This window comes from Hevea brasiliensis, chromosome 3, assembly GCF_030052815.1.
Source record: "Hevea brasiliensis isolate MT/VB/25A 57/8 chromosome 3, ASM3005281v1, whole genome shotgun sequence".
In the NCBI taxonomy this organism is placed as follows: domain Eukaryota; kingdom Viridiplantae; phylum Streptophyta; class Magnoliopsida; order Malpighiales; family Euphorbiaceae; genus Hevea; species Hevea brasiliensis.
In genome coordinates, this window is record NC_079495.1 from 101916179 (window position 1) to 101929828 (window position 13650).

At 39.0% G+C, this 13650-nt stretch overlaps 2 protein-coding genes across 2 annotated transcripts; one reads left to right on the forward strand and one right to left on the reverse strand.

Moving 5' to 3' along the window:
• The first annotated feature begins 826 nt into the window (after window positions 1–826).
• On the forward strand, window positions 827–1441 carry LOC131178430 (uncharacterized). Its single transcript, XM_058143385.1, has one exon. The coding sequence runs from the start codon at window positions 827–829 to the stop codon at window positions 1439–1441; it is 615 nt and encodes a 204-aa protein (XP_057999368.1).
• A 1289-nt stretch (window positions 1442–2730) lies between these two features.
• On the reverse strand, window positions 2731–4487 carry LOC110668736 (uncharacterized). Its single transcript, XM_021830091.2, has 2 exons — window positions 4185–4487; window positions 2731–3789 (listed from the first exon to the last, which is right to left on the reverse strand). The coding sequence occupies exon 2, from the start codon at window positions 3782–3784 to the stop codon at window positions 3080–3082; it is 705 nt and encodes a 234-aa protein (XP_021685783.2). The 5' UTR covers window positions 3785–3789; window positions 4185–4487; the 3' UTR covers window positions 2731–3079.
• Window positions 4488–13650: the final 9163 nt, after the last annotated feature.

The window sequence follows — 13650 nt, forward strand, 5'->3', positions numbered from 1 at the left end:
ATTCATCTTTCATTCAAAAAATAACTTATTAATTAACATAATTATAAGAATATATTTTTATTATATATAAGAAATAGTAAAGCTATATATATATATATCCAATCCAATAACATATGTCATTGCCATGCCAATTTTATTATTCTTGTTTTTCTCTATGTTACGCATGGAAAATGCAATGTCCCCTTAAATTGCAAGGCAATGTGTAGTTTTTGAAATATGCATGACTGAGAAGGGCTTCAATCATAAAATCATCTAAATTATTAACGAGGTCTAATTTAATTATATTGGAATCGTGTTTAAAATTATGAGATTTTGATTTTTTTAATAACAAAATTGAAAAAATGAAAATTTAAACAATTTTATCATAAGTGATGATTTTAACTGTGATTGTGTATAAAAGTAGAAGATTTATCAGATTATTTGGAGGTGGCATTGGCCTGTTTATTTGATTGGATTGATGAACAAACTTTAATTCAAAAAGAGGAAAGTGGCATTAATGGCGTTTAAGTGGGGTAGCACTGTAATAGCGCTGATTTAAAAAGCCAAGGAAGCTTTATTTGTGGTGAAGATTGAAGAAGACAGCTAGGAATTAGGGTGATAATTGTGAAAATTAAAAGCCCCCAACGCCCAACTAGCCCACCCATGACCAACGCTAGTGTTAAGCTTTAAGCGGTTAGCTATCTGTCTTTGTATCTGAATCTGACCCATCACTGCATTTATGGCTTCCACTCATTCACATCACCTTATAATTCTCTAACCGTTTCCCGTCCCTCCCCTGCAAGTTGCAACCCACAACAGGATAACACCACTCTTCTTTCCAATCTCAATGAAAGAAAATGGCGATCAGCCACTCCCTAAGCCACGGAGGCGCCGCCGCCGCTGCTTCATCGTTGGCGGGTCGATTCTACTTTTATTCTTCATCCTATTCATAGTCATTCTCATCCTAGCTTTGACAGTGTTCAAGGCTAAAGAACCTAAGGTCCAGGTTATCTCAGCTTCCCTAGAAGGCGTTTCTCCTCGCATCTCATTCCCAGTTATCAATATTGAACTCAACATCACTCTTAACCTCACGCTTCGAATCCAAAACCGAAATTACGCCAGCTTCAAGCACGGCCCTGGAAAGAGTTTTATTCTTTACCATGCAAAAGAGGTGGGAGAAGTAGACCTGGACCCGGGTGTTATACCCTCTAGGGGGTCAACGACGACTCCGTGCAGGCTTACTATAGAGGTGGATGAGTTAGCATCAAATCTGATAAGCTTGATCGGTGATATATTGTCTGGACAACTTGTTATGGAAACACGTACAAGAATTCCAGGGCGGATTAATTTCCTGGGGGTATTCAAGAAGCATGCTGTTGCTAAATCTGCATGCGAGTTCACCTTTGCTTTTCCTGCCATGAAGATTAAAAACCTGAAGTGCAAGAGCAAGACCAAGTTATGAAAGTAAATCTCACAAAGATGGCTACATGAGTGTGTGGTTTTTGATTGAAGAATCCTTAGCTCCAGATTTTAGATCCCAGTTTTGCCTCCCAGCCCTATCATATGATGGTTACCCACCAAAGGCCTATCAACATAGAATGGTTTATTGTTTACTGTTTTAGGCTGATCTGATTTTTGGGTTCAGTATTGTAGATTTTCTTGTAAAATCCAGATCCATTTGTCTTGTGCCGTTGTGCAGACACCTCGAGGCCAGACAAATTCTTGTTCATATATATATATATATGCAAACAAAGTTTTCTTAGTGCTTTTTTTTGGGGGGCTATCTATAGATGAATTATATTTATACACAATTCGAGACCTGTTAACCCAGCATGTGTTGAAATTTGATTAGGCTTTAAGAAGGTCTGGTCTGACATGTAATTGCCAATCTCATCGCGCGCTTTCAATCCAGAAGGGAGCTTCATCACCATTGCATTTGTTTCTATAGTTGCCAAATTGCAATTCCGCAGTTGAAAGGAGAAAATGCGTTAAAAATGACAATGATCTTTTCTGTTACATTGGCTACTTAGCAGATTAAGTAGAAGTATTAATTCTGTAGCATGAGGAAACTAATTATAAATAACAAAATACCAACGCTTAGCATAAGCTTTTGTCTTTACCAGCAGCATAGTTGGTTGATAATTACAGATTCAGGTAAGAAAAACACCTATATCACCTACTATAGTATCAGACTATGAGCAGATGCAGATCAAGTTTAAACTCAGAACCATCATCCCAAATCATCATTTGTGAGGCGACCGCATGCATCCCAAAGTGAATATGTATTCCAAGCTAGGCAGTGTACTGACAAAGCAAACCAATAAATGATGGAGCACAAATGCACAATTTGCCGCTGCCAAGTCGAACAATATGCTAGTATAATGAAACTCAATGTCGAGCATGCACAGGGCAGTACATTGCTGGTTTATTGGCCAGTTTTAGTTACCAACAAAAGCATGGGATTCTGTTGCTGCATGATGCACATTCTCTGGCGCAGTTCCTCCACAGGATTTTCAAATTAGTTATTCCAAGAGAAGGTGCTTTACGTTGTTCCTACCAAACAACCCCTCAGAAATGAAAGGAACCCCTTTCTTATCCAATTCATCAATTACCTTCATTATTCTCATTATTATTTCATGGAATTCATCAATCACATACGCACAATCATCCATATCAGTCAAAAAGGTATTAGATCATTATTACTTAGGCTCAAACACAATGCCACCTGGCAGAGAAAGGAAGACATTCATGTTCACGAATGTAGAAGCTAACATTATGATTCCACGAATGTAGAAGCTAACACTATGATTACACAAAGATGCACATAAACAATGAACTGATCTTGTTGCTGTCTGAGAAAAGAAACACTTGATGATTTCCAAGGAAATTAATAAAGCATCAACAATTCCTTTACAATGCTACTAGTACACTGTAATCTTGGTCAGACAGCAATTTCCCCTGTCTAAATTAGATCTCTAAGGCACACAAGTTAAACTCGAGAGTCACAAAAGTTAGAGCTTTAACTAATACATAATGCACGCTTGCAAAACTAGTTGGCAGGGTAGTGTCACATTTTCAACATCACAGGTAAGGCCCACCATCAGAATTCAATCTTTCTGCATAATCCCAAATCAATAAGCCTTGATTTACCAGTTGGTTTCAACGGAGCACCTGGGCAAGTTTCAGCAACTTGATTTAGTCGAGGAGCTGAGGGAGGTGTTCTGCAAGCATCAGAATCCCATTCCATATTTGATAGTTCAGCAAAAGCACTTTCTGTTTGCTCACAAATAATAGCCTCCAAGAGATTTTCATAGACTGATTTGAACATCTCCTCATCTAAAATGGACTCCACTCCATCACCAGGACTTGTATGGCCCAAACCCTTGAGGGAAGTTCCAAAGTTGAGTCTTCGTGCAACACTGATCCTTGCTTCATCAAAGTATTTCTTAGACTGGGGAGCGAAGACTTTGTCATCTTGACTGGGAGCAAATGGGTCAAAAACACCATCTTTAGGTGTTTTGGGGCTGCTAGAATTGTGAACATTGGGGAATTGATCCTGATTTCTGTTGGTTTTAGAATCAAAGGTAAGTACTTTAGGCAGTTTTGTCACCATAGTGAACGGAGAACTAAGATCCAAGAGAAAATCCCCATTTTCTTTGTTTGCATCAGGAGTGATAGGCCCAAGAGATAGCTCAATTTTTGCCTTATCAGCTTCTTCACTACAAGTTTCATCCAAACTTTGCGTGGACTTTTGGGATGAGTCATGGCTTTTCCCCATTTCATGGGTACAAGTATAAGAATCCATAAAACCTATATGATAATGACAAAGAAAATGAACAGAAAGTTATCCGTAGAGAAGAAATCAATCATAGCTATCAGTAAACCTCTTTTAAAAAATGTTAAATCTAAACTAAAATCAATTTTTTGGGGGAAAAAAAAGAGAAATCATCCCAATGAAAACATGCAGAATCATGCATCCTAGGGATTTTGCAAGTCTAAATTAAATAAAAAATCTTAAAGTTCCTACATTTTGCACAAAAAACTGAGATACTCCAATTAAAATCTCAGATACACACAATTGATTCAGCCACATACATAAGAGAGTGAGTTAACAAAACCCTAAAATCCATAGTGAAAGTATCTAAACTCCGACTCCAAAAGGGAACAGAGAAATTTAAGATGAGAGAAAATGAATGAGAGCTTACCTGATTTGATGGAGGTCCTGGCGGAGGAAGATATAGCAAAACTTGCAACGGGGGCGTCGTTTACAGCCGGGGAAAGAAAATGCTAGAGCATTTAGAGAGAAAATGAATTAAACGGCAGCGTGTTTGGTGAATGCTGAATGGTTTGACTGGTTTTCATAATCTAGGGCTTTTCAAGTCCCAACTTGCAAACTGAATTGGGATATCACATGCTGAGATCTATGAATCTGAGTTTGCGTTTTTTTGGGTCTGGGCGCTCTTATCAAGTTATCGCCCGCCGGCTCTGAAAAGTTGTATTTGCACGGATGCGCACCTGTGCAGTGGGCATCGTCCGCATGAATTTCAAACCATCCGATTAAAGAAGTACACTTTATCGAACGGTTACTAATTTGCGCATTTCATGTACAATTATGCACTAAATGATTTTCGTAAATTAAATTTACGTTCTATTACAATAAAAATAAATGTATAAAACAAAATATTTGCTCACAAGCTATATATATATATATATATATAGTTGTGTAGAATAACATATTAAATTTTCATATAAATATGATTTTTTAATTTTAATATAATTAAATAATAAAATTTTTACTTAAATTAAATAATGAATTAAATATATAGGTCGGGTCATTTGTGAATGGTTTTAATATTTATTTTAATGTGAAAGATATTCATTTTTTTTTAGGAAGTGAAAGATACACATTTAATAAAATTCAACAATAAAAAATTCACGTAATTTTTTAAGGGAAAATTATTTGATAGAATTCTTTCAAATGATTTTATAAGAAATTTTATATATTTGAAATATTTTTAAAATGATAAAATTTATTTAAATTATATTTTATGAAATAATTAATAAATATGTTAATTAGGGGTTCATCTTAAAGATGTAGATAGTGAAAAGATCTTGAGTTCAAATTTTTTTAATTACTTGTTTTGTGATAATTCACCTTTATAGTGAAACCGTTACCATTGTGTAGCCTATCAATTATTATTGAGTTTATTGAGCTTTCATTGAATTTAAAATAATAATAATAAATAATTATACTTATTTTTATATTTTGATATTATTTATAAATAATTAAATATAATTTAAATATGAGTGTTTTGGATATTTAATAAAAATTTTAATAAATAAATCAAAATTTTACAAAATCATGCTACTTTTAGTAAAATTTTTTAAATGATTTATTCTTTAATTAAAATAATTGATTTTTATCAATTTTAAAATTTTTAAATATAAAAATTAATTAAAAATAATTCAATTTAATTTAATTTTTTTTAAACGAGACATAATACAAGTTACATGGACAAGATTTTTTTAAAAAAGAATTAAATCAAATTAGTTCTACTAATCAAATATATAATTATTTTAATATGGAGCACTTAAATTAATCAAGTGACATAAAGCACGCTCTACGCATAAATTTTTTAACTTTTTTTCTTTAATTTTATCGTTTTCTACAAATATATATGACTTTTTTTTTTGCCTCCAAATATATACGACTTATAATCATTAAAACAATACATATTTAAAATGGATATATAAATAAACAATAAAGTAAGAAAATATAAAATTTCAACAAAAGGGCGCATGAATTCTTAAAATTAAGGGAATAAATAAAATATATTTCAAAAGAAAAATATGTCTAATATCATCAATATAAAATCAAATAAGTAAAAAAAAATAAAGATAAAAAGAAAATTGCCTTATCACACATAAACTAATAAACTAATAAGTATACTTAAAAATTATTATATAACATTTCTTTTATTATTTTTATTTTTTAATTTATCTATAAAAAATAACTTATCATATTAAATATTAATTTATTTAAATATTTTTAAATTTCAACTACGAAAATTTTATCTCAATTATTAAAATTTCACATTATTTTTAACATATTTTTTAAACATTTTAAAATTTTTCTTAAATTTACCGCTTCAAACATTACAAAAGTATATTCATCATATTATTTATTCCAAAAATATTTTTTTAATTAAAATTTTAATTACATAAAAAAGATGAATTACTTTATATATATATATGTGTGTGTGTGTGTGTGTCACGACCTAAAATTCTGAGCCATGACTAGCGCATAATTTAAGTATTCTTAAACCATGCAAGCCTTATCAGAGTATCTTGAATAAATATATTGTCACTTACTAATACCAATGTCACGACCCAACCTATGGGCCGGACCGACACTAGGACCTGGGCCAGCCTAAAGCCCCGAGGCCCGTAGTAAGCCTAACTATTCATTAATCCAACTCTAAGGCCCATTTGGGCCTAATATCAAGAAATCAACCGGACGGAGTCTGGCCATAAAGTGGACCTTTCAACGGGGAGTTTTTGGCTCACCCGACCTGTAAACAAAATATATCATCAATTGGGGAGCTCAGCTCACCTTCCACATACTCATCAGCATAAAAATAAATGGGAGCTCAGCTCCCTCATCCAATCCATCAAACAGGCATATCATTATTTTTACAGGTCCACATAACAATTATATTACAGACCCGAATCATTTAAATATTTCTAACACATGCGGAAAATCTAGGAGTAAATAAAATTACACAAATATTGAATAACAACCTGCGAAGAAGAAAAGCAGGTTAACCATAATAAAATCCTCCTATAGCCTGAAAAAATATTGAACAGGAGTGAGCGTTCGACTCAGAGAGTAAAATATCAATTTTAACCATAATCTCTATAACTATCTAGAATTAGTGCACCCTGTAGAGTGAAATGCAACATCAGCAATAAATTCACATCATAACATCAAAAAGGTAATTTGGAGCACTCGCACACCCTGTAGTATCAATCATAATATATGAGAGCTGATCCCCTATACAGCTCTCTTAAATCCAACCTGGTGCCAGCGAAGAACTCAAGCCGGACTTTCGCTTAATAAACCAAATCGGGGGTCCCAGCGAAGAACTCAAGCCGTGACTACCCGTCCTATCCATAGTCCACACCACATCACACGCACGCCAACGCACGCACACTGCTCCAAATTACCACAACAACATCCATGGCACTTTAACAGTTATCAATGCAACATAAATCGTGCCTAGAGTTTAACTACATAAATATATGCATAAAAGTGATGCATGGGCATGCTTGAACATATAATAATAGTGAAATTACAATTAAAATTAATAATTTACTCACAGACTTGACAACGGTCACTGTGGCAGCTGGGCGGAGGAAGAAGGCTGTCCCGGCTCACCTGACAATTACATTACAATTTTTAATATAAATGACTCAATACAATCAAGAAAAGACCAAATACGTTCTAAGTCGTGCCGAAAATCCGGCGGAGTCTCCCCTATACCTAGGACCTACCCAACCTGCAAAAGGGCTCAAAACACACTTATATATTCACAATCCATATATCCACAACTCAATCACATCACACAGCCCCTCCTGGGCCCATCAAATCAATAATTCATCACAATATGTAAAATTTCAATTTAGTCCTTATAATTGATCATTTTTGCAAAAATTGCCCAAACAAGCTCTAAAAATTCTAACACTTTGCCCCGCGGTCCTTAGCAATATTATTAGGCTATTGCAAAAAGAATCATAATTTTCTGAGCTACCATGAATATTTTATGGATTTTTAACCCTATTTAAGCACTAGAAAATTACGAAAAGCAAGGTTCGGGTTTACCTTTGCCGATTCTGACTTCGGGAACGCGCTCGGGATGTCTGACAATGGGAGGGTAGCCAAAACCTCAGTCCAATTCGGAGACTTTTCCAGTAACGGGTCTGTCTGGCCCGAAATTTGCAGACCCGGTCAACTGTCTAATTTCCGTGAATTGAGGATACCTACACGAAGCCCACAACACGGGGGTTAGTACATAAATTTTTCAGAATTTTCTAAGCTCATTTAATGCTCGGAAAAATACTGCGAAGTTCCGTGGGACCCATCGAAAAACAGTGTCGAAAAAATTCAAAATTTATGTCGCCGCGAAGCTCTCGACGAGTGGAGCCCTCTGGTACTCTCGGTTTTCTCGTGGGATTCACAGTTTGCGAGAAATCTAGCCCGAAAGTCAAAATGGGCTAAAACTTCCCGGTCAAAAATTGGACAAACCGCTCGATGGATTTCGGCGTTCTTGGTGTCTATGGAAAGCTCTCGCCGAGTAGATGATTTTAGACACAAGACCCGGTCCAATTGGTGGCCGGATCGGCCGGATTTTAGCCGGAAAGTCCAGGCGTCGCGCGCGCGCTGCGCGTCCTTTCTGAGGCCGTTTTCCTGCTTTCCAGGCGGCGGCCGGCCGTGGGGGAGGGCTGAAGTGGGGTGCCGGCGAGGTGGGGAGGCAGGGGAGGTGGCGGCGCGGCAAGGGGAGGAGGGAGGAGAGAGAAAAGAGAGAGAGAAGGGGAGGAGGTCGGACGCGCGCGGGAGGAAGAAAAAGGGGAGGGAGCCGGTCCGATTCGACCGGTCCGATCCGGTCTGGTTCGATTCGGCCGGTTCGATTCAAAATACAAAATTTTGAATTTTTACTCTGCCTCGGGACCGAAAACGAGGTCCAAAAATTAGGAAAAAATTTCAGAAAACTCAGAAAAATTCGTAGACTCCAAATATATTTTTAGTTTTGCCACGTGGTCTTTAAATTAATTTTTTAAAATCATCAAAGTTTATATTTTCAGAAAATCAAACCTGATTTTTAAAATCCGAAAAAATCTCAAATAATTTCTTAAAATTTAAATAAAATTAAAATACCAAAAATACTCATAAAATAATAAAATCTAAAATTTTGGGGTGTTACATTCTTCTCCCCTTACAGAAAATTCGTCCTCGAATTTTTTTACACAAGGCAGAATAAAACACATGATTATACATTGAGCAGATAAGGGTACTTGCTACGCATGTCCCGTTCTGACTCCCAGGTGCACTCTTCCACTGACTGGCTCCTCCACAAAACCTTAACCATAGGGATCTGTTTTGATCTTAGCTGTCTCACTTAGTAGTCCACTATGGCTACAGGTTGCTCCTTAAATGTCAAGTTCTCCTTTAGTTCTATTACATCCGGCTGTAGTACATGAGAAGGATCGAGAATGTATTTCCTGAGCATGGAGATGTGAAACACGGGATGAACGTGAGAAAGGTTGGGTGGTAGCTCCAACCGGTAGGCAACTGCTCCAACTCTATCCGTAACCTCAAAAGGTCCGATATACCGAGGTGCCAACTTGCCCTTCTTTCCAAATCTCATGACTCCCTTCATCGGAGAAACCTTCAGGAATACATAGTCGCCTACTGCAAACTCCACATCCCTCCGTCTGGGGTCTGCATAACTCTTTTGCCTACTGAAAGCTGTTTTCAATCGTTCCCTGATTAAAGGAACTACCTCTGAAGTGTACTGCACTAGATCTACATCATGCACCTTTGCTTCTCCCATTTCCATCCAACACAGAGGAGACCTACACTTTCTTCCATATAGTGCCTCATAGGGTGCCATCCCTATGCTGGAATGGTAACTGTTGTTGTAGGCAAACTCCACTAAAGCTAGCTGATCATCCCATTGACCTCCAAAATCCAAAACACTCATGCGAAGCATGTCTTCCAGTGTTTGGATTGTCCTTCAATTTGTCATGCATGCGAAGGTGGAAAGCCGTACTAAAGTTCAATGTGTGCCAAGTGCCTCCGCAACTTTCTCCAAAACCGAGAAGTGAATCGGGCCCTCTCGGATATTATGGAAGCCGGAACTCCATGCAATCGACTATTTCTTGGATGTAGAGCGGGCATCTTGTGCCCACGAATATTTAGTCTTCACAGGCAAGAAGTGAGCTGATTTGGTTAAGCGGTCTACAATTACCCATATGGAATCATATCCTCGCGTGGTACGAGGCAACCCAGTCACAAAATCCATAGTGATCATTTCCCACTTCCATTCTGGGATAGGGAGCTCTTGCAGCTTCCCTGACGGTCTCTGGTGTTCAAACTTCACCTTCTGACAAGTCAAGCACTTGGACACAAAGTCTGCTATGTCTCTCTTCATGCCATTCCACCAGTAGCTATCTTTCACATCATGGTACATTTTGGTGGAACCTGGGTGGACATTGTATAGTGTATAGTGTGCCTCTTGCATGATTTCATTCCTGAGGTTGTCCACATCGGGCACACATATCCTAGAACCTTGCACTAGGGCGCCATCATTGGCAAATCCAAACTCACCACCTTCACCCTGCTGTACTCTTTCTATGATCTTCATCAATTGTTGGTCTCTGTGCTGGGAAACTCTAACTCTGTCTCTCAAGTCTGGCCTCACTGAAAAATGAGCCAGCAATACCCCCTCATCTGAAAGATCTAGGATTAAACCTTGATCCATCAACTCATGTATTTCCTGAATCAACGGTCTCTTCTCTGCTGAAATGTGCGCCAAATCGCGGAAGATTTTCTCGCTCAAAGCATCTGCTACTACATTGGCTTTCCCAGGTGGTACCGACTGCAATCATAGTCTTTCAGAAGCTCCATCCATCTCCTCTGTCTCAAGTTTAAATCCCTCTGTTGGAAGATGTACTTCAAACTCTTGTGGTCGGTGTATATCTCGCACACTTCACCATACAGCTAGTGTCTCCAAATTTTTAGTGCAAAGATTACAGCCGCCATTTCCAAATCATGGGTGGGGCGATTACGCTCATGCCTCTTCAAATTGTCTTGAAGCATAAGCCACTACATTTCCATTCTGCATCAAAACACACCCTAAGCCAACTCTGGAAGCGTCACAATTCACGGTGTATCCTTCACCACTCTTAGGTAGTGTCAACACAGGGGCAGTGGTTAGACACTCCTTAAGCTTTTGGAAACTCTCCTCACAGTCATTTGTCCAAATGAATGGAACATTCTTTCGAGTTAACTTAGTTAGGGGAGCTGCTATCCTGGAAAAATCCTGTACAAAACGCCTATAGTAGCTAGACCCGTAAAACTTCGCACCTCGATGGATTTGTAGGCCTAAGCCAATCGATTCTGACTTCAATTTTCTTGGGATCCACTTGAATACCTTCTCTTGAAACCACGTGTCCCAAGAATGAGATGCTTTCTAGCCAAAATTCACATTTCGAAAATTTGGCATATAGCTGGTGCTCCCTCAAAGTCTGCAACACCATCCTCAAGTGCCACACGTGTTCTTCCTCGGTCTGAGAGTATACCAAAATGTCATCTATGAATACGATGACAAAACGGTACAAAAATGGCTTGAACACCCTGTTCATCAAGTCCATGAAGGCTGCTGGTGCATTAGTGAGTTCAAAAGACATCACCAAGAACTCATAATGACCATATCTTGTCCTGAATGCCGTTTTGGACACGTCCTCATTCCTGATTCTCAACTGATGGTAGCCTGATCGCAGGTCTATCTTGGAAAAGAATCTAGCCCTTTGGAGCTGATCAAACAGATCGTCGATCCGAGGAAGTGGATACTTGTTCTTCACAGTCACCTTGTTCAGCTGTCTATAGTCAATGCACAACCTCAATGACCCATCCTTCTTTCTAACAAATAGAACAGGAGCACCCCAGGGTGAAGTGCTCGGACGTATGAAACCTTTGTCCAACAGCTCCTGTAGTTGCTCTTTTAACTCTTTCAATTCTGCTGGGGCCATCCTGTAAGGTGGTATGGATATGGGATTTGTACCCTGAACAACATCAATGCATAACTCTATTTCCCTTTCTGGTGGCAACCCTGGAAGCTCTTCAGGGAAGACATCCATAAATTCTCTGACAACAGGAACATTTTTCATGCTGACACCTTCTACAGATGTATCTCTCACCAATGCCAAATACCCTTGGCATCTACGCCTCAACATTTTTCTAGCACTAATTGCTGACACCAAGTTATATGGAGCCACGCTCCTGTCACCATCAAAGCTAAACTCTTCCACACCGGGTATGTGGAAATACACTTTTTTGTTCCTGCAGTCTAAGGTGGCATAATGAGTTTCCAACCAGTCCATTCCAAAAATTACATCAAAATCAATCACTGGTAGAGGAACTAAGTCTGCTGGGAGGATCTTTCCATCCACCACTACTGAGCTACCCGGAAAAATCATATCTACATCTATGTTGTCACTAAGTGGGGTAGCTACCGACAAAGAACATTCTAAGGTTGTAGGGTTTCTACCCAACCTCATGGCAAACACAGGGGAGACAAATGAGTGCGTAGCACCCGGATCTATCAAAACACGAGCCTCATAGGAACAGACCAGAAGAATACCTGCCACAACTGCATTTGAAGCTTGAGCATCCTGGTGGGTCAGGGTGAAAACCCGAGCTTGACCCCTACCCTGAGTGGCAGAACCCTGATACTGACTTCTACCTCCTGATCTACCTCCAAATTCACGTCCCCCTTGTCCTTGGCCCTGTTGGCCATTAAACTGACTGCCTGCCATGCTGGAAGCACCCGGATACAACTGGCAAGGAACATTTGCAATGAACCTGTGACCCCATCGTGGCTCATCAACACGGGGCATTCCCTAGCAAAGTGACACAGTTGGCCACACCTGAAGCATACTCCTGAACCCATCAAACAAGGTCTTGAATGTCCTCTTCCACACTGTGTACAAGGTGCCAAAGAGGATCTGAACTGCACCAGAACTACTGCACCAATCGTGACCACCGCCGATCCGTATCCAGGTCTGAACCCTCGAGGTTTGTGTCTAAAACCACTCTTCTTGTTCCTACTTTTTCCTCTATAATTACTCGCCACCATGCAGGAGTACCCATTTGCGAACACCGGTAGAACCCTCGCTCTGTTTTCTTTGCTCTTCCATTGTCATCCACAAAGATAGCTAATCTCGATCTGTCTAGCTCGATCAACCACCACATCAAAAGACTGATCAGACATCATGGCCAGGTTCGCATACCTCCTGTCAAGCCCCTTTAGGAATCTCTTCACCTTCATAGTTTCTGTAGCTACTGCTGTAGGGGCATATCTGCTCAATTCCAGAAATTCTGTAGCATATTCATCTCTGGACACGCCATTCTGTCTTAAGGCCTCAAAGGCCCACTGCTTCTGATCTCTGAAGCTTTCTGGCACAAACCGATTGATGAACAGTTCCACAAACTGAGTCCACGACAAACCCTCCATCCGAGGTAATATGTAGTCATTCATCCATTGTCTAGGCATAGGCCCCATGACATCTTGTCAGATACACTCTATTAGTCTTCTATCACCAATCGCACTGCTCTCGCCTGTCAGAGGAATCCAAAAACCGATATGCATCGTCTGACACATCATAAGTACCAGGCACCAATTTCTTGAAATTTATGATCTGTTTGTAAGGTTCTCCTCTTGGTGCGGTGGACTGCTGCTGTTGTGGAGGGTGGACCATATATTGCGCCATCATATCGATGGTCCTCTGCAAACCAGCTAGAGTAGCTGCCATGGGGTCCATGGGACCCTATGCCATGAAAGACTGATCCTGAACTGTTGGCAGCTGCTCTTCTACTTGAGCAGCTCTAGG